Below are 25,533 nucleotides of genomic sequence, written 5' to 3'. Positions count from 1 at the left end.
GCTGCTAAAGAATGTGGAGCATCTGCTATAGAGCCCATCAGCTGAACAGAGGAGACAATAGACAGTGAAATATATGGAGAGAGGAGAGGAGGGAGGAGGTGCTGCTGGCTGTTGTGACCCCCTCCTCCTCCTCTCCTTCTCCTCCCTCCATTCCTCCCAGTCTACAGGCTCGTCAAACGGAGAAATAAACAGAAGCAAGAAGAGAGAAAGAGAAGACATTCCTCCCTCCCCTTCCCCTCACTATCTGTCCATCTTCGTCCAGTCTTTTCTTTCATGGAGAGGAATTATCCTGCTGCAGGATTCGGAGATCTGGGCGCTGGGACGGGATGGACTTACGACAGATCGGCCAAAGCAAGGTAAGCCTCAGTGGCCAAGCATGGGCACCCATGGACTCCTCTAGGTGCATCAATGTGCAGTCCAACTGCCTCTAACAATGCCATTGCCACACTACTACCTGTGCCTCTGCATTCAGCCCGGCTGCATGGCGCTGCTACATGGCTACCAGTCTCAGGTACAGCCAGCCGTATTGTCATTAGCGGGGGAGTGGGAGGGGGAGGGGGGCTGTCTCCAAAATGCAAGGAATGCGATGGAGGGTTAATGGTGATACGGAGACAGAGGAGGAGGAGAGGGGCGAAAAGAAGGGGGATGGGTTGCTGGATACCGCTTGCGAGCCTATTACAAAAAAAAGAAAGAAAAATATCACATCTAGGTTATTACACTGAATTGGTACCGTTATCTCCATTGCAGCTTTGTCTGTTTCTAAGCTGTTACCCTAACAAATGCATGACAGGCATGCTTGCAGAACAAGGTTGATTGGTAGCTTACTAATTAGCTATACAAATCAAATCCATTTGGCAATGTGATGCACAGAGCTAGCTAGCACTGTAGCTAGCTCACAGTCTAGCAATGGAAAACATGGCCATGTCCAGTCCTGCTCAATCCTGGTTTTCTGAAAACAACAAAAACTAGGACTGACATATAGATGAAATTATGTTAAAAAAAACCCACAGTAATCACAAATTTCATTTTTTTTATTCAATCTTTATTTGTTAATTAAAACATAGCGGGCATCACCAACTATAGCACAAGCAGTTACGGTAGCCAGTATTATGCTAATAGAAAAGCAATTGCTTGAATTCAATTCACCAAAACTGTGGCTGATGCTGGTGAACTATTAACTTACTGAGCTCTAACATTAAAATTATAGTAATGACACATGTGACTCACTAGTGTGGTATGTTTAATGTAGTGTGGTTAATATTCCATACTACACGGTGTAAGTTACATGGGATCAGAGCTATTCGCATAGATAAAACATTGGAGGAAAGTAGCTAATTAACGTTTATAGGTCTGTAATGTAACGTTAAATGATAGTTGATGTTAAGTTTATTTAACAGGGACCGCGTACAATAAAACATAAACCTCCAATAAGTCTGATGCATTGTAACGTTAGACGGCCAATTTTCATCCCCAGACCCTGGGCAGGTGAACAAATGTACAATATACATACACAACAACAAATCAACAACAAACAACACATTCTGTACTAGCATTAGCTAACTCTGGCTATTAGTCAAGGCAGGCTGTTTTACCATTTCAGTTACCTTGCACATGACTGACATTGGAATTAATTTGTGCAGCACACAATGTATAGCTACCAGCCAATTCCCTTTCAGACGTCTACCAACGCTAGCTTTTCTCTGAGGTTGGGTTGCTACACAGCAAGCGTTAGCAAACACGCTAATTAGCTATTGAGACTAACCATAGAGACGGCTAACGGTAGCTTTAATACTAGCAAACTCAACAGCTACTTAACTGCTAAAATTATTCAAGCTTTTTTATTCGTTTTTAGAACGCATTAATGTTGCTCACTCTACCTCTGCTGCTGCTGTTATTAAATTTCAGCAGATATCAATTTTCTTGTTAACCTTACGTTAGCGTTGCTGTGTGTTGGAATGAAGGGCGGCCTAGCTAGTGTTAGCTCCTGTTAGCTTGACTCCACATTAGCGGTCGCCTTGACAACCACATCAGTCTTCAGACAGACTCCACTGGGCTCCATCTCTGCACCCAAAGGTGCTTCTCTGAAACTGAAGGTCCTCTTGCAGCATTTTCGTAGTTTAAGACAGCTGCTCAGTTTATCATCTAGTTTACAAATGTAAAACATGTAAAGTGATGTGGATGAAAAAAATCTCCAGTTTAAAGGCAGATGCACAGGAGCTGATCCTGTTGTCTGTTTACTGTTATTATTTATTTATTTAATTAGTTCTGCTGTTTTTTGTTAACAACAATGTATTTGAAAGCTGTGACGTCCAACGTAGTAGTTTATTGGTTCATGAATGAAACTTAATAGCTTAGAGTGTATAATTGTGTGACCTTTTGGTGTAGACCTTGGAAAAAGTCCTAGACTACGCATATTGCATCTCCACAGACTGAAAAATATACTTTTTTAAACTTATGTTCCACTGGAGCTTCTGGTTGTCTGACAAAATGTTAATTGGTGACCTCTGTGGCTGTTGAACTTTGGTCCAGCTATTCACCAGTAGATCTGAGCTGCCACCTTGTCAGACCTGAGCTGAGATAGTCACCAGCTGTTTTAGGGCTGGAGCGTAAAATCAAGGGCACGTCATCCTCTGTGTGAATCTCAGATGCCTTCAAATGCAAATGTATAGCAAATCTAATCTGGCATATGTTATATTACAGGTTTGTGGATTATATCATGTTCCCAATATAAGAACTGAATTTGGAAAACATGCCTTGCAGCTATGCAGCTATGCTGCTCCATTTTATTGAAATCTATTACAAAAAGATCTTAAGTTAAACTCTCTATTGGAATTGATCAATTTAAAGAACAAATTGGAGATCTGCTTACCATGGAGTGCTCATGTTTTTAACTGATGTATTGAGGTTTATTATTGCGTCTTTATTTTCATATGTGTTTTTTTTTTTTTCATTGTGTTTTTCTTCTTGATTGTTTTAATGTAATGTTGTATTGTGTTATATGAAACTCTCTGTATGCCGCCTTTCTTGGCCAGGGCCCACTTGAAAAAGATGCAAATCTCAACGTGACTACCCAGGTTAAATAAAGGATAAATAAATAAATACAATAAAAATATTGCATATATGTAAATTCCTAGTAAATAAAAAAAAAATGGCTTTATTAAAGGAGAACACCACTTAATTTAAGAGGACCACTCATGTTAATCATAGAAATGTGTTATTCCCATGATCTTAGACATTTCAATCAATATTTGTGAATATGAAAAATACTGTTCTAAAGCTACAAAAAGAGAATCAAGACTCTAATCTGTATGTTGAACCGATAATCAGCCCAGAACTAATCCACTGACAGTGAATGAGAATGAACTTGTGGACTCATCCAATGTCTGTGTTAACCTTTACATGTAAATATGTTTGCATTATCTTCTAACTACAACATAATTGTATCCCTACAAAGTGGGGGACTGACAAAGTCACCTTTTCTATGTAGCTGTGCATCTGTGTGATATTACAGATTAGGGGGTAGCTATGGGAGAGAGTAGTGGATATTCACTACTACAGACTGAACTGTTCTAGGTCAAAGAAATAACCATTGCAAAGCTGAACTCCTGTGGTATTTCATTGTAAAAGGATATTTTCCGAAAAAATTTAAGAACGATGCTTCGATGCAGTAGACTTACTGTGTGCGTGCATGCATGCGTGCATACACACACGTGTATAGGCATAAGTGTGTGTGTGACAGCATTTTGTGCTATCCTCCATATGCTAAAGGACACAGTACAGTACACTCAATAGTAAATCAAATAGCATCTTAACAATCCATAAAAATTATCCCCAGTCATTTTAATCATAGTAGATATATGATGATACATGAATAGCATGATGAATAATATTTTATCATAAGTCAAGTTCTTCCATCAGGACTAATTTTCTGCTGACATCTATTTATCAAGCCTCTAGAAACCTGCACTTCCATTCCTCTTTGCTCTGAATGGAAAACAGAATGCAGAGGTTGAGGTAGAAAAGAGGATGTGCAAAGACTGGAGCAGGGGTGGAAGGAAGATTGCAGATCCAAGCAGAGGGGATGTTAGGAAGCTAACACGATTTTTAATAACTCAATAAGAGAGTCAGGAAAGCCTTTACTGTTTGAGGTTCAAAGTGAGGAAAGCCTTTGCTGGTTGAGAAACAAAGTGAGGAAAGCCTTTACTGGTTGAGGAACAAAGTGAGGAAAGCCTTTGCTGGCTGAGGAACAAAGTGAGGAAAGCCTTTACTGGTTGAGGAACAAAGTGAGGAAAGCCTTTACTGGTTGAGGAACAAAGTGAGGAAAGCCTTTGCTGGTTGAGGAACAAACTGAGGAAAGCCTTTACTGGTTGAGGAACAAAGTGAGGAAAGCCTTTACTAATTGAGGAACAAAGTGAGGAAAGCCTTTGCCGGTTGAGGAACAAACTGAGGAAAGCCTTTACAGGATGAGGAACCAGGTGAACATGAGAGAAGAAGGGGGCAGGGGGTGAAAACAAGAGCAGAGATTGGGTGAGATAAAATAAAACTTGAATGATGGACTGATACATATGTATGAATGAAAATGTGCAAAAAAACTCTGGATTCCTATTTTGCACATCCTGCTAATACTGGAATCCAGACTTTCTGTGCACATTTACATTCATACATTTCTACTTATGTCTGAGTGTTGGAATTGTCGCTTGAATATGTTAATATAACCCCCATTTTAAGTCTGAGCATTGCTTGTTGAGATGTGTGTTCAGTTGGAATGTCGCTGCAGTGTTTAAGATTTGCCTTAAACAAAGTGCATTTGATTCCTTTTCCAAATTCATGGAAATCTTACTTGGTATTGTTGTGTTGACAACTGAGCTGGGCTTTACACCTCCCTGGTTTCAATGAAGGTTTGAAGTGTTGGAAATGATGGATTTGGTAGTAATCCTCTCATCTTTATATACTTGTCAGATGAGCACAATTGTCAGTAGTACTCTTGAAACTGACACTCCCCCACCACACACCACACATACATTGCCTTGCTAAGTTTCACCTATTCTGATCTAAACCACACAGTCATTGTCAGCTTCCTGTGACCTCTAGAAATGCCAAGGCCAAAAGCTTCTCAGACTCCAAGGTTAGAGGCAACATATAAGACAATCAGCTAAGGTGTAGACATTTTCTTTGATGTCTAGTGAACTGAAGATGCACGGAGAAGCATGATAGTGAATTGTGATTCTCACAAGAAAGTATAGATGAGACTGCTTTTTAAAATATCACAACAGTACATTAGTAACCATGAGCATATTGAAATTGGACTGAAATTAGTAGGACAATTAATTGTATTGGCGGTCAACATGTAGTTCATAATGAATGTTAATAAGATTTCATACTCTAGCCAAGTATGAGTCATTACCAGTAAAAACCTGAAACCAGACAGCACCCCCTGAGTTATGTTAGTGATACAGGCAGATATGTGTATTGTCTATCTGCCTGTCATTGGAACAACAGCATCATTTGAATGCAGCCAGTCAACTGTTCAGCAGTGAAAGAAAATCAAATCACTGTTAGGTCTTGCTGACATGAATGTTAAGGCTGACAGGAGCATTCCTCATCAAACTAAACAGCTCTGAGTGAACGTGATACCAAAAAATCTGTTAAATGATTAAAATTGAAAAATGTTAAATTGTGTATGTCACACATATCCGCATTCTACAGCAGAACAAGGGACATCAGAAATTCATTTGACTCGATTATCTATGGTTTACTTAGAGTACTTGTCATGCAAAACTGTTTTTGCTTTGACGCTGATCTGTTTATGGTAAAGATTGATCTGACAGTGTGTGATTTGTATTCTTAATGAAACCCTTGAGACTTTGACATTATGTTTATGTTAGTTTATGTTTGATATGGTCTTTGTAAAAAACAAAAAACAAAAATATCATATTCAGCAAAAACTGCTTTTTGGTTCACCTCACCCCAGCCCTTTTCCAATGCATTTAGCCTTCCTTATATTAAGGTCCAGTGTTTATAGAAGTAAATAAATAGGCATTATTAAAGTGTATAGGTGGATTAGAGAGGCCTTGGAGTTAATCTGAGTTGGATGTAGAAAGCAATGTAGTGATGGATTTTCCTCCTCATTCCTCTGTATCCTTATTGTAATGAACAGACATCTAGATGCTCACTCAGTGGATGTTTGTTGAAATAATATTGTTTTGATTAGAGTTTGATTGATATGGGTTTTTGAAAGCTGACGCTGATACCAGCACTTTTTGGACCGAAGCTGCAGTATTTTGTGCCAATATTCTGTATCTTTAAATTTGATTTGGATTTTCATTTTCACGCCAATACGAGTATTCAGTGTTTCCCCTAGAATTTCTGGGATACATTACTGCCTTTAAATGATGAATTCATTTACAGGAAATATTATTGAATAATGAAATGAATCGATAAAATGTGGAAAGAGAATCAAATTTTATGTTAGGTTTTCCAGGCTGTACTCTTTTCTGTAGCTGTGGTCAGGGAGGAACCTCCATCATATCAGAGATGGACGACACTGACCGATTTTTGATATTTAATAAAAGGATAATAGCCCAGTATATGTGCAAACTGATATATTGACTGACAATTAGTTTGATGCAATTGAACAAATTTTCTTTTTTCTCTTTGTAGTGACGAAGGGTCTTCTTCCTAGATGCACTGGATATGTCACCCAGCTAGCTGCTGTTAAAATTTCACCAGTAAATCCAATTCATTTTAATGCAAAACTACTCTGCAGTTGTAGCATTTCCACAGTAATGAAGTTTCATATTACAAATGACATTAGGCCTTCCCTGCTCGGCTTCTTGAAGTTGGGCTATTCCTCTGAAGGTAAAAAAGGCAGTGAATAGTGAAAACACAACTACTAGATGCCATGTTAATCAATACATAATCAATGATTATCTAGCAGTCCATAATTGAATGGAAGAAGAATTTGGAGAAGTTTCATTCACTATGGTACCATACCAGAGTAACGTGTTCATACTGGTCAAGGTCTGGTTAATCTGTTTCCATAAACCTTTGATACCCTGTGATTAAGTCTCCTTGTTGTCATGAATAAACCAGTTGACAAAATATTATCCCTCCCTCTTTGACTGAGCAATAGTAGCTTACTCCTAATACAGGGGAAGCAAATGATGATCCCAATAGTAATAGTCATTACTGATCAAAGCCGTATATATTTTGTTTTTACATCAAAATGTGCCCAAAATGCTGTGTGAGTCTGAATTTGAATAGACAGCAAAACCCAAAGTGAAAGCAGCAAGATGTTTGCCACAGTAACCAGTTTAATATGGGAGGAAGCCAGGCATCTTAACCAGAGTATGAGATTACCTGGGTTATTGTAGCCCAGTTATGATGTTTACGTGCACCCACCCAAAAAGAGGTTAGCTGAGTAACCAGGTTAATTCTCCTCGCATGTATAGCTATTGTCTATCACCATTGCCTCCCCTCCCTTTCACATGTCTTCTACAACTGAAGGAAAATCCAGTGTTTTTTCTGAGAGACAGCAAGAGGACAGCAGAATGTTGGCTGTAAATGTCAATCTTCCTACAAGTCAACCTAATAGCTGTGTTTTCCTCAGCCTGGTGTATGGAAGCTCCAGGTCATCCCATCCAGACTCAGAGCTGCTGCACCGGCAGGCCTATGGCACCCCCCACCCCCTGCAGGGCTATGCAACCAACCATCACCCAGGAGGCTCCGGACAGGGCGGGGCCTGGGGGGCAGCCGGACGCAGTCTAGGTGAGTATGGACAAGATTGTGTTTCTCTGGAAATTAGGCTTGGGCCGATATTCGTTATTATCGAATGTACATTTCGTGAATATCACGTTATTTCTTGCAATATTGAACATTATTATAGCCTAGAAATTTGATGTAATTTGGAAGAAATAAAATAAAATACCCCCCCAAAAAAACCTGGGGAAAAAAAAAAATGTGGATATGGCCCAAGCCTACTGGAAATACACTTCTGATTCTCAGTCTTTTGTTTAGTAACAGTAGTATGATGCAGTCCCCAAAAGGAGACTATCATTCCAAAGTACTATAGAGGACATCAAAGGGATAATAGGTATAGAGAGTGTCATGATAGAGATAGAACAATAACTCAGAGAAAAGTAGTGAATTCCAAATCAATGAAATTGGAATGAATGGGGAAAAAGAGGACCTAAACTGCATTTTGACTGCATGATGTCCCAAGAAATTATGAATAGGTTAACACTAGACATATTAAAATGTTGCGAATAGAGTCTCCAGAACCCAAGAATGAATACATATAATTATATATATTAGATATACAGGTTCGGCAAGTTTTACTACATATTCAATATTTGTGACTTGCAAAAATATAAGTATAAATGTATAAAGTTTGTAATATATCACATCTAAAATTGTAATAAAATCAATAATACATGACAACACATCGTGAAATCTCCTGAAAAACAAGCAGAATCGCTCCCAAATGGTAAATCTTATAGCTTACATCTAAATATTTTTTTCTTAAATAAGCTGCCATGGTCAAAACAGTTGGAATAATCAGATTGGGTAGTTTTAATAAATACATGAAAAAATGTACAAGGTGTAATAAGTAAATAAATTGACAAATGCACATCTGGCCTCTCTTACAGAATGTGTAATTGTATCAGAATATTTATATTTATATTTCAACCTGCTGTGGACTTAGCTCTTGTTGTTATTATTTTTAATCTTTATTCTAATTCAAAAGCTTTATTGTAAACACATATTGTGAACATTACTCAAATATGGTTCCATTGTCATATGTTCAGTTGTTGCAAATTACCTTATATATAGATATATATTTATGTGTGTATATGAAGAATGTTGTCCTGCACCTGCTCAGGCTGTGTGTTGTTAAGTGAAGGCTGTGGTTTGTTGCCAGGCCTGTCGGGGCTGTTTGACGCCGGCCTGCACCACGCGAGCCCCTCAGGCCCCGACCCCTCCGTCATGAATCTAATTTCAGCTCTGGAGTCCCGGGGTCCGCAGCCCCCCCCTTCTGCATCCTCCCTCCTCTCCCAGTTTCGCACTCCCTCCTGGCAGACTGGTGAGTGTGTGCTCGGTGGGGGAATACAGTACAAAAGGCAAAATATACTTATTCTTAACGTGAAAAATTGAACTGTGACTTACATTGACCAACCATCTCCATGTAATGTTGTGTCTTGTAGCGATGCATACGCCGGCGCCGGCGGAGCTCTTCATCTCGGGGGCGCTGCCAGGTTCTGGCTCCTTCCCTTCCTCCTCAGCCCTCTCTGCCTACCAGCATCCCGCCTCCTTCTCTGGACGTTCCTTCACTCCCTCGCTCTCCCTGCAGGACACGCCAACGTTCAGCCCCACCTCCAATGGCCTGCTGTCCCCCCACGATCCACTACTGCACATCAAGACGCCCTCCCAGTCCAGCCTGGGCTTCGACCGCCTGCTGTCCTCCCAGAGTGCTGCCTACCGAGGCCCCCAGGAGCCCCCGGGTCCCCCCCAGCCTCAAGCCCCCACCTCCTCCAGTCGCCACCTGCCCCCTCCGCAATTCAACTTGCTGTCCTCCCAACTCCATGACCAGTCCTCGCAGCTTTACAATGCCTCCATGTTTTCGTCCACACCGGCCCCGCCGCCCCCAGCACCCCCTCAGCCCCAGCCTCCCCAGGAGAGGGCAGTTCCCCGGCAGGACAGCGTGATCAAGCACTACCAGCGCTCCTCCCCAGCCCAGTCCACACCACACCCCCTGCAGCACTACTTGAGCTGTGGCGGCGTATCAGGCTACCAGCAGATAGCCAGCCACCACCGGCATGCCGGAATGTCCTGCAGCCCCCTGGGGGAGCAGAGCCCGTCCTCTGACCCCAAGCCCTCGCCCCGGACGGAACCGCAGGCATACCGGCCTATCATTCAGACTCCCTACACCTCCTCCTCCACCTCCTCGGCCTCCTCCTCCTCAGGCTCCAAGGGGGCCAAGAGTTCCAGCTCCAGTAGTGGCTACTCCTCCTCGGGCTCAGCATCCTCCTCCTCCCGCACCCCCCACACTCCACCCTCAGCCTCCTCTACCTCTTCTTCCTCCTCTTCCTCCTCCTCTAGCTCCAACGCCACCACCGGCCCCTCATCTGCTCCCTCTCGGCAGCAACCCCCACCTCAGTCTGCTCCCCCTCCTCCACCTCCACCTCCACCTCCCCCTCCGGTGGTGTCCTCCACCTCTGTCCAGCAGCCAGCACCTAAGCCCTGCCTCTCCACCTACGGTTCTCCAGTGGCAACTGTCAAATCCAGTGCAGGCCTACCAGGCCAGACCCCTCCCCAGCCGCAGGCCCAGTCCTACTCCCCCAGCCAGCCTCCATCCACGCACATGGCCCAGCCTTATGGAGGCTTCAACTCACCTCAGGCCCAGGACCTGAGCTCTGGAGCAGGGGGCACTGGGGGGAAGGGCTACGCTAGTTTGGGCTCAGGAGGACGCTCATTCTCTGCAGAGGTAGTCTATGGAGACTCAAGCTTCGGCTCACTGCCAGCTTCTCTCAGGGGAGCAGGCAGTCCTTCCTTGGGGTACGGGGGAGCTGGAGGGTCAACAGGAAGTGGATCTGGACCAGGAGCTGCTGCAGTTGGCAGTGGAGGTGTATCTGCAGGTTCAGGAAGCGGGGCTGCTAGTGTTGGTAATGGAGGCAGCAGCTCCTACCACCTGCCTGACTCCAGCCCCTCCCCCTCCAGCAACTCTGCAAACATTTGCCCAGGGTTGCCCTCTCCTGCCCCTGCTCGCCCTGCACAGTCCCCTGGAGGCTCAGGGGCCAACAAATACCTCTCCTCTGTCCTGTCTCCTGCCTTTATGTCCTCACCACAAGGTTATCCTGACACCCGAGCAGCCCAGAGCCAGTCTTACCATCCCACACCATCCAAGCCAAAATCAGAGACTGACATGCTGGGAGTTGAGCGCTCCCAAGATGAGGAAGAGGATGATGATGATTTCCTGATCCAGCATTTACTACATGCCCAGAGCCCAACTCCGCACCCTTCCCAGCATCACTCGCAGCCCCCACCGCAGCAACCACCCCAGCCTCTCCCTCAGGCCAGGGATGGGGGGGCCAAGGGGCTGGCCTATGAAATGAACAAGGTCTCAGAGGAGCGCTATCACCTTCAGAGCGTCATCCGCACCAATAGCACCACCAGCAGCACAGGTCCTGGAACGGCAGGTGCTGGGGCAGCCAGCGGCTTGGACAGCCAGCTGGAGATGTCACTGAAGAAACAGCAGCAGACCAAGGCAGAGCAAGCCATGTCAGGGTCCGCTGCTGGAGGGGGAAGAGGGGGCACGGACTCTCTTTCACACTCAAACCCCCATTCCCATACTACCCACCCACACCAACAACAGCATGACTCCCTGGGCTCAGTGGTCCATTATGGGAGAGGGGACCCCTACACACAGCACCCACACTCACAACACTCCCATCACACCTCACATGTATCCGCGCACTCTCAGCAACACTCCCAGCACTCTCAACACTCTCAGCATGGCCAGCACTCCCAGCATTCCCAGCACAGCCATCCGCATTCCCACTCCCATAGCCACTCTCACATGGAGCTGAAGAAGCCCCCAGATGCAACAGACATGGCCTACTTGCGCAAGACACCCGATGTGCAGCAGCAGGCTCGACAAAGCCAGGCTCCCCTCTCTCTGATGGATTCTCCCCAAGAACCTCCCCAGCAAGCCCACATGCTGCCGTCCGTCCTTTCCCATACTACGCGGACCAAGATGGACCCCCAGCAAGCCCCTCCACAGCAGCAGCAGCACCCTCTGAGCCAGCAGGCAATGATGAGTTCAGCCGGAGGGACAGGGCCTGCCGGAGTGGAGCCCCACCCACAGAACCAGTCCTCTCAGCTGCAGCTCCAGCTCCAGTCCCAGGCTATGGAAGCCCACTACGGCCGTGCCCAGCAAAGAGAACAGAGCCAAGGCAGCCAGAACTCAGTGTCTCCGCTGGACATGCTGGAGCGATCTCTGTCCCGGACCAACAGCAGGGACAGCGGAGGAGCTCCTGAGAGAAGTGGGGTCAGGGTGGGGGTAACTGTTGGAGGAGGGGAGGGGGGCAACGGAGACCGACACAGACAGCAACATAGACTTCCACCCCACCACCATCCCCAACAGACAGCCTCAGATCTCCACGATTTCCTCTCTGAACCAGACTTGGGCTTGTCCACCCCCTCACACCTGCACCATCTCAATCAGCCTCAGGCCCACGCCCATTCCCATGCCCACCACCAACAGCAAGCGCACCCTCATCACCAGCTTTCACATGCTCAGTTAGCCCACCCACATTCCCACCAGATAGCACCCAACATAGGAACTCCCCAACAACAGCAGCAGCAGCAGCCCCAACCAAGGGAGCCCGAACCCCAGCTCTCACACTCCCAGTTAGACCAGCTCAAAGAGCACCAGTTCGACACTGTGAGCCCCGTGGGCAAAGCAGGAGAGAACCAAACTCAGCAGCAGCCGCAGAGGTTTGTGCCGCTAACCTCCATATGCTTCCCAGACTCTCTCTTACAGGACGAAGACCGCTCTTTCTTCCCTGGGATGGAGGACATGTTTTGTTCAGACGATTACAAGTCGAGCTGTGCCGGGGATGCCGGGGCAGGACAGGCTGTTCAAGAGGGCATTTCCCAGGGTCGTGGGCAGGGGCAGGAGGGTATAGAGGCCTTAAAAGCAGGAGCTGGTGGAGGTGGCTATGATATGATTGGTCACCATAGCGATCAAGGGTATGGACAGTACTGTCACAGCCTTCCAGAAACAGGAAATGGCAACATGCACTTAGACCTTGACTCTCTGAAGACCCATGAGCTTCCCTCCACTGTAAATACAGAGCAGCTCGGCCTAATACAATCCCAAACCCCTGCTATGGGAATGGGTGGTTCAGGAGTTCATGGGGATGGCTCAGTCAACAAAATGATGGGAGCTGCTGGAGTGGGTGGAACTTCAGGCACTAGTGGTCTGACCTCACCTATCTTCTGTTCCTCTCGGCCCAAGAAACTACTGAAGACCAGCTCCTTTCACTTGCTCAAACAGCGGCGCGAGCCACAGCCCCAGGCAAAGAAAAACTATGCGCAGGAGTACGAATTTGAGGATGATGAGGATAAAGCTGATGTTCCAGCTGATATTCGCCTCAACAGTCGCCGCCTTCCTGACCTTCTGCCTGACTTGGTATCTAGTTGTAGGAAGGCTGGGGGGGCGTCAGGAGTAAGTGGCCTCAGTCCACTCATGGGTGACATGGACTTCTGCCACCCCTCTGGGTACCCCTCCCTTGGACACCCTCCGCAACTCCTTCCCCACGACGGCCCTAAGAAAAGAGGCAGGAAACCAACTAAACCAAAACGTGAGGGCCCTCCCCGCCCGCGAGGGCGACCCCGCATTCGTCCTCTTCCAGAGCCTCCTTACTGCAGGGGGCTCATGGGATCAGTAGGTGGAGAAAGCAGAAGGGGTCGTGGGCGGGGTCGAGGGCGAGGCAGAAGGGAGGAAGGGCTGGTGGAGATGCATCGCGATATGAACAAAGCACAGAGCCTCCCATACCATCAACAACAACAGCAGCAGCAGCAGCAGCAGCATCCACAGCAACAGTTCCACCAACAGCAGCACCTTCAACAACACCAACACCACCAACAACAGCCACACCACCACCAAGCACCACAACAACAGCAGCATCACCCGCATCATCAGCATCAGCAGCAGCATGTTCCCTATCCTCACCATCAACAGCATCATCAACAGCAGCAACATCATCATCAACAACAGCAACCATCCCAGCAGCCCCAGCATCAGGAGCCAATCAGGCCTATCAAGGTAATATTGGACAGAAAGACAAGCCAGAGCTCTTTGAGACAAAACAGCACCAATGATTTGGTTCATCTTCTAAATATCATCTGATAGATATGCGATATTCCATGAAGACAAATGCATACTTTTATTTAGCTGAATGTATAACTGAATGTTCTACCTGTCTGTCTCTCAGATCAAGCTGCCTATCCCCTCCATGCCTCCATCAGACTCCTTGCTGAGGACGGACTCCCTGTCTAGCACCGAGCCGGTTCTGTCTGATGGCTCGGTGGGTTCAGCGCCATCCCTGGGCCTGAGTCCTGGACCGAGCACCGCCATGGACATCAACAGAAATGACCAGATGCAAGACAAGATGATGAAGCAGCAGCAGAAAGCTCAGGAGGTGAGGAGCACACAGGAGCAGCTAGACAAAGGCCGCTACAATAGCAACACCTAGCAAAAATCTTTCAATCTCAATATTTTTCTTAGATGTTTCAACTCTATGGCTAGTTCCTGTCTATTTGTGTTGATGAGTTGACAGCGTGTTGTCATGTGAGTGTACAGTATTTTCTGCTCAGGGAGATCCCTCCTCATTAGTTGCACTGGCAAAGCGTCTTTCTTAGCTTTCTCTGTGGCAAATGTTGGACTGGTCTTTGTTGTGAAATAACAAACCTGTTTGAAGTGTAAATGTGTTTGTCAGTAACTTACTGCCAAGTATTAGAATTTTCAAAGTTTTGAAAAGAATGGTGAGTGCTTCATTTGAATTCAATACAAATTTTACTATGCAAATTTCAATGGACTGGCACTCTAGAATGTGTGACCCAAGCTGAGAGTTTTCTCATTTCCCCGTGAAATTATACACCACAGCTTGAGAGGAAATATTTTTCAGTGGAGACATGCAAACTGACAAATATCTTGCAAAGAAAAGTTAAGTATTTTTTGAGCAGGAATGCATGGCTGAAAAAACAAATAATCTGAATTGTGAGATACTTAAAATGGAGAGGGTATAGGTCTTTACAACCTGCCAACTAATCTTCACTTGAAAATGGCATAGAAGCTTTTGTATGAGGGTAATCCATAATATCTATGTAGTATGAGGAATGTGTGGTTATTATATTAGCTATAGAGCTATTTTCTGTATTCTATATGATCTATGATTCCTTTACATTGCATTACATTACGTCATTTAGCAGACACTTTTTGTCCAAAGTCACTTACAATAAGTGCATTTTGTCAACAATAGCCAAACCAACTGTATATCACAGTCTTCATCAGCTAAGCCTTTAATAAGAATATGTAGCATTTGTAGAATTGTATTTTTTAGGTTAGCTGCTTAGTCTCTGCATATCCATGGCACATAGTCACATAGACACAATTTAGGACTGGTTGCCAAATACCTTGAAAATACCTGGATCTGCCGAGCTGCACAACAGTAGGAAAACCACCTGCTGATGGGTTTCTTCAAGCCTACATCCAAAGTGTTTGTGCTCTATCAATTAGTTGTTTGCCAAACATATGCAGGATGTGTGGACACAGGAGCTATAGATGTGTGGGGTTGCAGAGGAATGCTTCGACTTTGAGATGTGGGGAATTTTGCCTCAGTAACAGTGAGACATATCTTCAGCCTATATTCTGACTGTGAAATTGGCAGAGGTTTAGGGACAGCTTACCTCCAGAATCTCCCCCTTTAGATGAACCACCTTTAGATGAAGTTGTAAACACCTTTTCCCTCTTAAATAGAATCTAGATAGATGAATGTGTTCTTGATTTTCTGCAACCCAACCTGAACTCCTTTCAAAAAGATGGACATTTGTGCATGTCTTCAAGTAGACAACACAACTTTGCTGTTCCTAGCAGTTCCTAGTTTTAGATCCAACAATCTTTCTCCCAAGAGACTTTAACAATGAGTCACCTTTGATAAATGGATTTTTGAAAGCAGTTTTCTTTGATGTCGCCACAGATGACGTGGGAGAAAGAAATTGATGAGCAATTGAATCCAGAAGCCTGGGCTGCTATGCAGAAACTCTCCAGTTCAGTAAGTTGGTTCAAACCCTCTACACAACTGAGTAAAACCCAGGAGGATCATATATAATTCATGACTCAAATATTCAAACTCAGGCCTCAGGTCCCTTCAGTGCTAGAGAGAACAACACATGCTGTACCTTATTCATGTCTCAGGTGCCTATAGGCACCACAGTGTAATTGAAAGGAAACTCAAGGTAGTTGCATTTTGCATAGCTGTTCTTTAAGAACATTAATAGGGCCAGTGATGTTGTATAATCCTCAGTGCAATGAGAGAACTGCAAATAAATTATTTTAATGTTTAGTTGTGTTTTTGTGTTTGAAGGTTTGGTGAGGAGGAGGCTGTAGTTGACTGACAGCCAGCTCTTTCTGACTGACAAAAGAGAGAGGAGAGAGAAGGCTGTTGCCAGGGCAGCTGTTGCTACGGTTACTCAATTGCAATGCAGGGCCCTTGGCTGCCCCCTGCTGTCTGTTTAGCTTTACTACCTCTATTGTCAAGGGATTAAAAATAACATGATCAATTGGACACATACTAAGAACTGTAATAACAGAGATAGTATGGTGGAATTATCATCTCTTCTTTTTGTGAATAATCATGAGATTCCTCTCTTTTCTGCCTTGCAGACCGATGATAAGAACTCTGAGCTCAAACCTGGCTTCATGGCCTCTTTTTTGGACTTCCTCAAGACAGGCAAGAAACAGCCGGGCCTGGGGCCAGGGCCCGAGGGAGGTGAGGAGGAGGCCCCCGACCCCTGCTCCTCTCTGAAGGGTGGGATCAGGCCCCTGTCCCCGCCTCCTCCTCCCCCACCCCCACCTCCTCCGCCCCAGGCAGCGTTCGGCGAGGGAGGGGAGAGTGAGGCGGCCGGCCTGGCACTCAGCAGCTGCCCGAGTCCCTGTAAACGTCTGGACGAGGAGCTGAAGAGGAACCTGGAGACGCTGCCGTCCTTCTCCTCCGACGAGGAGGACTCAGTCAGCAAGAACCAGGACCTGCAGAAGAGCATCTCGTCCGCCATCTCCGCCCTCTACGATACACCGCACTCTCTGGCGGCGGCCATGGCCGCCGCCGTGGCCCAAGACCCGCCCACCCCGTCCCCGCCCACCCCGCAGGACCCGCCTCTCAGCCTGCCCCTCCCCGCCACACCTTCCCTCATCCCGACCAACGTCGAGGACAGTGAGGAGGAGGCGCTCACATACGCTCAGCATCACACGCCGGCGGAGGAAGAACCACATTCAGGCTCCCTGCAGTCAGACAGAGAAGAGGCAGAGGAGAGGGAGGAGGAGCAAGGAGAAGAGGAGGAGGAGAAGAGAGGAGGGGAGGATGCAGACAATGAAGAAAGTTTGAGAGAAAAGCTGAATCTGCAGCAGAGAGGCCTGGAGGAGGAAGAGGAGGAGGAGGAGGAGGAGGAAGAGAGAGGGATGTCTGAATTTCAGATGTTAGAGGTTCCTAAAGTTGAAGGTAATCTATTTATGTGTGTGCCATGACATTATTCAGTTAGATCATTCCTGCATTAAAACCAGCAGCAGTTACCAGACAACTGATCACTTTTTTATTTCCTCCCCTCACCCTGCCTTTCAGATTCTCCATCTGGACCTGCCCTTGCTCCTGCACCTCCTTCTCCATCACCGTCCCTCTCTGCCTCACCGCTTACTTCCTCCTCCCCCTCCCCTCTCCTGCACCCGCCCCTGTCCGTCCCGTCCCCACTGCCCATCCAGCAGGACGAGGAAGTGGAGCGTCTGACGTCTCCTCCTCAGCAGCAGCAGCAACCCTCCTACCGGCCGCCGCCCACCGCAGGCACCTCTCCGCCCCCCTCCACCTCCCCCCCGGCCCTGCCCTCCTCGCCTGTATCCACCCTTCCCCCGGCCTCGTCGGTACCCCCCTCCCTCTGCCACACCTCCCCCGTCCTCCTCTGACCAGGACCAGGAACCCGAGGCCGGGCAGCCTTCCCCTTCCTCGCTGTCCTCCTCCTCGCCCTCCTCGACATCCTCCCCACCCCCGTCGCCCCCCACGCCAGAGGAGGCCCCAGCATCCCAGCGCCTCACCTCCCTCCACTTGGCCAAGAAGCAGGCCGACGCCGCCATCGCCGGAGAGAGCGAAGAGGAGGACAGCGAGAGCGGAGGCGAGGGCATCTTCCGCGAACGGGACGAGTTTGTGGTTCGCACTGAGGACATTGGGACGCTTAAGGTGACCCCCCCCACCCCTCCAAATGGACAGGGAGTATACAGTACAATAAACACCTTATCATTACTGATATATGCTGTGTGTGTGTGTGTGTGCGTCACCTAGATGGCCTTGCAGACCGGCCGGGAACCCCCACCCATCTGGAGAGTGCAGAAAGCCCTTCTGCAAAAATTCAGCCCAGAGATCAAAGATGGACAGAGGCAGTTCTGTGCTACCAGCAATGTGAGTCTTATAGCAGGCATCCCCTTTAAGACAGGACTCCCTCTACTTTCCTTCAAAGGTGCAGTATTTATTTATGTAAAAATCCAGCTGTCTTATCAGCCTAAATCTCTAAGTGGAGCTGCAACAGAGAAGAGCATCCCAACCCCAGTAATTGACACTGTAGATTCACTCAAATTACATTCTGGTGTCTGTATGGCCACTGGTGGGAAAACATCTCCACACAGGAAGTGATGAATTGAAAATTAAGAGTGAAATCCATGCATGTCCATCCATGGCAGTTTACTGACGTCACCTTACAGGATTTCTGGGTATTAAAGTCCTCAGAATTCAAACAGTTCCCTCTCACAGGCTTTTGAGGCTGACAACAGGCCAAAACGTATCCTTCCCTCTACCTAATCCTGTATAATTGAATAATTTGCAATTATTTCAAAAGACTCAAGATGACAACCTATTTCCATATAAAATACACAATACAGTTATAGAACAATGTTTTAAGTTTAAATGCTTACTCTTAATCCCTCCTCCCTCAGTATCTGGGCTACTTTGGTGATGCCAAAATGCGGTACCAGCGTTTGTATGTGAAGTTCTTGGAGAATGTCAACAAGAAGGATTACGTTCGAGTGTGTTCCCGAAAGCCCTGGCATAGAGCCGGTCTGACTCTGAGGTAAGTTGGCTCTGGTTATCAGCTTCATTTTCCTGTTTGTTTCAATATTTTTGATCATAACTCACAGGAAAATATGATCAGACAATGAACCATACTGCTCATAAGGGTTAGTTTGTACATTTGCATGATCCTCCAATCACTCATATCTCAGCTTGCAGTTCCGTGCAGATAAGGCATTTTCTCGTGCACATATCTAGATGATACACAACTTTGCTAAGCAGTAAAATCTGGTGAAATAACACAGCTGAAAAACCTTGACCCCTGTATTTTAGACGTGTATTTAAAATTAAAAAACAAAAACAAAAAACGGCAGAGCCTTCTCCTATAGTGCCCCCTCTGTCTGGAACAAGTTTTCTGGGGAATCAGACAGTTTAAATCTAGACTCAAGTCCCTTTTATTCAGTACAGTTTACAATATAGCTTTCCTGGCACCAATTCCAAGCAATTCCTTTTCTTTCTCTGCAGTTTATCGGTAATGGTTCAAGTCTGCTACTGATTCATTATTATTATTATTAAGGGTTCAAGAACCTTAAACCTTCCTGAGAGGGAGTGCTCTTATACTGCATCAGCATGGCTGATATATACACACAGCAATCACAGCTGTGTTGATATACAGTATAAGAGAACTCCCTCTCATGTGATATTGCTTTTATACAACAGTTCTATAAACAAAGCTATTTATCAAGCAATGGTCATTTGAGACAACAGATTATGATTTTATGAGTTCCCTACCAAGTGTTGCCAAGCAACACATAAACTGTTTATAATAGAAAACCTGTAAAGCGGAGTGATACATATAGTAAAACAGCCCAGTGCTGTATATCAGCACTCATGGAATGCCTCCTGTCCAATCAAATTATTCAACTCCTCTTTTTCTTCTTCTCCCACATTTTCCCAATTTCCTGCTTTATGATGGAGACATCAAATTTGGCAAAATGGGAGATAATGGTGTATAGCTACAATAACAACACAGAAAACTTGACCCCAATCAGCCAGATGGTGGTGCTATAAATAAAGGACAAACTATAGAGGCTATACATACTGTATATCTCACACAGCAAATCAAATTGTCATGAAACCTGGTATACATATGCAGCCAGAAATACCACTTTGCCATTGGACCCACCCAGGTCAGCTATATTAGTTTTCTGCCATTTGGAACATTTTTTTCTCTAAGGCTTTTTGAGTTTTTGACTTATCAACACCAAACTCAGTACACAGCTTAAATGGACATAGATACATTATAGGACTATAAACGGGCCTGATTGGATAAACAATTAAGCCATCATTAACTGATGAACTTGAGGTGGGAAATGGTCATAACTGAATGATCATCAGTCCAATCATCATAAAGTTTGTTATATGTAAAATGCACTACAGGAAACATCTATGCAAACATCTTCTAATTCAAGAAGGATGATCCTGTTAGACCACATAGTGGTGCTATAATCAAATAAATACCTTCATTACACTTAGAAGACCAGAACTCCCACAGCTTGAGTCCAATTGACACTGAACTTGGTCTACATATGCAGCCGGACATGCTCTACAACTTTGCCTACCCTGTTGAATTTCCTACCATTTTGGCTTTTTTGAAAAACATCTTTTTGACATCTTCACCATTGGACATCTTCACCATTGGACATCTCAATTACCAAAATTTGCAGAAACCATCTATGGACTAAGCTGATTGAAAATTTCATTCGGTATTTTGATATCTTTGATGGTTCAGCTGATACTAGCCAATGAAGTTTCAAGCAGGCATGGCCTATAACAAAATTGGCCATTGACCATTTGTCCAGTCTTCACAAAATTTGGTACATATCTTGTACATTTACAGAAACATGTCTTCAAAAGTATTCTGTCATTGACATATTGACACATTCTGACACATTTCGCTGGGTGTATTCTGGGAGCAAATTAAATGAAGCAAATTAAAATTATTTGTTTATGTAGACCCATTTTGTATTTCATTTCAGCTTTGCCAAATATAATCCATAATCATTTGTCTGGAAAACGTAATCTTGAAATTATGCTTTACTCAAGCGAACTAGCTAGCTAAGTGTTATTTGGATGTGATAGAATAGGTAGGCTAGCAAACTAACATGACTTGTTTAGCCTGCCTGAGCTAAAGTTAGCGGCTGAAATATTTTAGGCTACCTTAGGTAACCTTACACACCAGGTAGACCAACAACGTCTGCCACTTTCCATGCATTATTTCATTTGTCAAGATGTTTATAAACTGAGAGACAGTTGGGTCAGAGATGGGTCATATAATCTGAGAAATCCTGATAATTCTCTCTTCCATCTTCCATTCAGAGATGAAGTGGAACTAGAAACAAAAAATTAATAACAGGGAGAATTTGAGAACTAGATTTTTGCCCAAATGTGATTGGTTCTCTTGATGCAACCATCATACTCATTTGCATAATATCAAACTTTTTATGCTTGTCACATTGCGGGCCTGGTTCATGTCACCACCCAACCTGTCATGCCATGCACACACAGTCACTTGCTTATCAAAGACAATTAATGGAGGTGAACTGTTCACTTCATGAAATCACATTTGGTGTGCAGCTGATTTAAGACATAGGAGCTTCATTCACTGCCCTGTCTCACTTTTTTAACTCACTGATTGACAGGCGCCAATCACTCCCTAAGCCGCCGCCGCCTTCCACTCACAATCAAACTCCGCCTCGAGTGGAGAGGGACGAGAGAGATAAGGAGAGACAGAGAGAGAGGGAACTGAAAGAGCAAAGAGAGAGAGAGCAGAGGGAGAGGGAGCAAAGGGAGAAAGAAGAGAAGGAGCAGAAGGAGAGAGAGAGGAGAGAGAAGGAGAGGGAGGAGAGGGAGCAGAGAGAGAAGGAGAAACAGGAAAGGGAGCAGAAGGAGAGGGAAAGGAGAGAAAAAGAAAGGGAAGAGAGGGAAAAAGAGGAGAGAGAGCAAAAGGAGAGGGAGCACAGAGAAAGGGAGAAAGAAAAGGAGCGGGAGAAGGAGAGGGGGAGGAGGGAGAAGGAGCAGAAGGAGAGAGAGAGGAGAGAGAAGGAGCAAAAGGAGAAGGAAAGGAGGGACAAGGAGAGGGAGCAAAAAGAGAGGGAGCTGAGGGAGAGGGAGAGAAGGGAGAAGGAGAGGGAGCAGAAGGAGAGGAGAGAGAGGGAGCAGAGAGAGAAGGAGAAACAGGAGAAGGAGCAGAGAGAGAATGAGAGGGAGCAGAAGGAGAGAGAACGGAGGGAGAGGGAGAAGGAGAGGGAGCAGAAGAAGGAGAGAAGGGAGAGGGAGCAGAAGGAGAAGGAGAGGAGGGAGGGAGAACACAAGGAGAGGAGGGAGAAGGAGAAGCAGCGGGAGAAGGAGAAAAGGGAAAGAGAGGAGAGGGAGAGGAGGAGCGGTGTGGCAGAGCGCAGGAGGCTGAAGGAGGAGAAACGGGGAGGAGAGAAGAAGGCAGAGCGTCAATCCAGAGCCAGGACATTAAAGGACAATGCAGAGCCTCCTCCCAAGAAGAGGAAGAAGTGGCTGAAGGAGGTGCCCTCCTCCTCCGACTCCTCTCCTGACCCGCCCAGCGATGACGAAGGTCAGCTGCTCTGTGTGTGTATGTGTGTGTGTTAGGCTTGGACGATATCGCAAATTTTATATCGCGATACTATCCCGCCAAAATATCGCGATGTACGATATTATCGCTGTTTTTTTTTTTTTTGGGGGGGGGGGGGTCCGATTTTTCTTGCCGGGTTTTTATTTCTTCCAAATTACATCACATTTCTAGGCTATAATAGTTATTATTATTATTATTATTATTATTAGCAGCCTAGAAATTTGATCTTACTATTCAAGCACTGGAGGAAACAACGGCCATTTGGTGTAATTTGCTCATTCCGGCTATTTCCGGAAAAACATGCCGATTGTGGAAAAGGGAACCCACTTGAATTAAAAAGACAAATTTTTCACTTCAAGTATGATTATTTTCCTTTGTTTACCTACCACTAATAGATTTTAGGTTTATAAGTTTAAACGCTTGTACAATTGTGTATTCGATATTGCGTGAATTCTCGTGATATTGGTCATGGATAAATAAGAAAAACTTTGACTAAAAATTAAAATGTGACTCCAATCACAACACCGTTACTTTCCACTGCGCTACCTCAATGTGAGACTACTTCCTTTTTATAGTCGTGTCTCCTTCACGTAACACGCAATTTGGTGTTAAGTCGTGTTCATTTCATGTATTTGTGTGAGACCAGGTTGAACTAAACACAGAGACTACTTTTCAGGTTGAACTAACATCTAGTGGTTAATGTTTTGTCATGGATCAGCCAATAGCAACCAAGCTGCTTTTTTAACCAGTAGATTTCAGTCCAACCTGAAAAGTAGTCTCTGTTTTTGGCTTCCCTTTAATTTCTTAACTAAGTTCAGTCGACACACCTAAACTTGAGTAGTACAACCACATTATAACCTGCTACCTTACACTTATGTTGTATAATGGCTCACTTCAACTCAAAGCCAACAAAAATTATATTAGTTGATGACTATAGAGACTTTGCAGTTTCGTCACAAATCCAGAAACCACAGTTGGCACCATAATGGAGGTCCACTGGAGAATTGGCTGTGTTAAAACAAGTGGAACCATTATAGAAGTGTCAGTATATACAAAAACAAGAAACACCAAAAATAAAATACAAATATATATATACGTATACATATATACAGACACATATAAACAATATTTTCTTCAAAAGGTTAAGCTGATTCCTGTCTAGTGGTGGCCTATCTTCCAAAACTCCTAACACAAACATCCAGGGTTTTTTCTCCAGATTGCAACACAACATACCTTCTAGTTATGTCTTTACATTATCCCAAATAATTGCAATATGAGGACAAGACCAAAATAAGTGACCATGGGTACCTTTCACATTTTTACATTTGTTACACATTTCAGAAAGCTGTAGGTTCATTTTCTTGCAAATAACCAGAGTTCTATGTACTCTTTGCATAATCTTATACTGTGTTTCCTGAGCTCTATTACATAGAAACAGTCGGCTGGCCTCGAGCATGGCCTTAGTCCAGTTTTCAGCTTCAGGACCCGGGCCTAACTCGGTTTCCCAAGCTCTGATTATAGCCCTTGACATGTTAAGTTTTACATACAAAATATCATAGAACAAGGAGATAAAATGTATCATAGGCTTTTCCCTGGCTTTTCTGAGCTGGGCCGCTAGAACACACAGAATTACCGGCTGGGAATGTCCGACTTCCGAATTTAAATGGAACACAGCGTTAGTGTATGTGTGTGTGTTTTGTGTTTCAGGGCCTGTGCGGGGCAGCGTGAACAGCCGGGCCATGAGGGAGATGTTCAGGAGCTACGTGGAGATGCTGGTCAGCACAGCGCTCGACCCCGACATGATCCAAGCTCTGGAGGACACTGATGGTGAGGACACACCGGGAGCCTCTAGGACAAGAGTGTTCAACCGTGTGCCGCGGAGGGCCGGGTGCATGCAGGTTTTCATTCCAACCAAAGACTGCACCAGGTGATTTCACTGATTAGCGTACCTTCAAGAGAGGAGGAAGTAATCAGTGAAATCACCTGCTGTAGTCTTTGGTTGGACTTCTCCAGTGGTAGAATGACCTTCCTGCTCCCATACTTATGTTACCAGATCACAGCACTGGTTGGTTTTATATTATTAACTTCTGAACCCTCAATGATTTTAAAACAATGATATCTCAGATTTTCTGTGATGTTTGTAATTGCTTTTTTTTTAATAATGTATGGTGCTGACTGTGTGACTGAATTGTATTGTTTGTTTTCTTTGTCATTTTTGTGAATGTTGTTTGTTCTCAGGTCTCTCTTAAAATGAAATCTGGATCTCAGTGAGACTACCTGATTAAATACGGTTCAGTCAGAGACACTAATGTCAAAGGAGGACTATTTGTAGCAACAAATGGTTATACAGATGTATTTGGTGGAAAAGGCTCTGCTCTTGAAGATGCTCCCCAGATGAATCCAAGCAGCATGTGAGAGATTCTGTGGGGAGCACAATAAAACCTGAGCCAACACCAGACCGCCATCCTTATAGTACATGTAGCTAGCCTATGTGAAGCAACAAGTATGTTGGTTGAATGTGATTGGTGATAGTAAGAGTCAGCTGATAGCCAATCAGCCGACTTCAGTGTTCTGCCTGAACCAACATGATGCTCCATGATAAAGGGGGGGGGGGCACTAGAGAAAGACATACAAACTGAGGGGGCTCCTCAGCTTGTATGTCTTTCTCTAGCACTTCTCTATCATCCATGATCATTCTAGGGTCACAGGAATATTTATTCCATCACTTGTCAGGGTAATCTCACCTCTGACCCTTGACCTTCATCTATTAGTTGCTTGTAACGCTTGTTGGTCATCTAGGAATTGCAGTTTATTCTACTGTTGACCTCATTGGCTGTCTTTCTGGATTAGAGTTAGATAAATGACTAGAATGTAAAATGAAACTCCGTTTGCCCTTCAGATGAGTTGTACCTCCCGCCCATGAGGAAGATTGACAGCCTGCTCAGCGAGCAGAAGAGGAGGCTGTTGAGGAGAGTCAACATGATCGCCCAGCACCAGGTAAACCTCTTTATTCTTCTAGCTGTCTGTTTTAGAGGCACTCCTTCCCCTAAAATCACACAA

The 25,533-nt window shown here is 45.1% G+C and overlaps 1 protein-coding gene across 1 annotated transcript in view; it reads left to right on the top strand.

Moving 5' to 3' along the window:
* Window positions 1–241: 241 nt before the first annotated feature.
* prr12b (proline rich 12b) overlaps window positions 242–25,533 on the top strand; it is a 30,346-nt gene continuing 5,054 nt past the window's right edge. Inside the window, 14 exon segments of the mRNA XM_071905208.2 lie at window positions 242–356; window positions 7,610–7,767; window positions 8,921–9,082; window positions 9,204–13,828; window positions 13,998–14,204; window positions 15,762–15,836; window positions 16,448–17,279; window positions 17,400–17,695; window positions 17,697–18,005; window positions 18,108–18,224; window positions 18,755–18,888; window positions 21,530–22,455; window positions 24,181–24,300; window positions 25,373–25,470. Of these exon segments, the coding sequence (XP_071761309.1) occupies window positions 274–356; window positions 7,610–7,767; window positions 8,921–9,082; window positions 9,204–13,828; window positions 13,998–14,204; window positions 15,762–15,836; window positions 16,448–17,279; window positions 17,400–17,695; window positions 17,697–18,005; window positions 18,108–18,224; window positions 18,755–18,888; window positions 21,530–22,455; window positions 24,181–24,300; window positions 25,373–25,470 (8,142 nt within the window). The 5' untranslated portion in view covers window positions 242–273.

The sequence above is a fragment of the Centroberyx gerrardi genome, chromosome 7, assembly GCF_048128805.1.
Source record: "Centroberyx gerrardi isolate f3 chromosome 7, fCenGer3.hap1.cur.20231027, whole genome shotgun sequence".
Taxonomy (NCBI): Eukaryota; Metazoa; Chordata; class Actinopteri; order Beryciformes; family Berycidae; genus Centroberyx; species Centroberyx gerrardi.
This window is presented reverse-complemented; position numbering and strand designations above follow the sequence as displayed.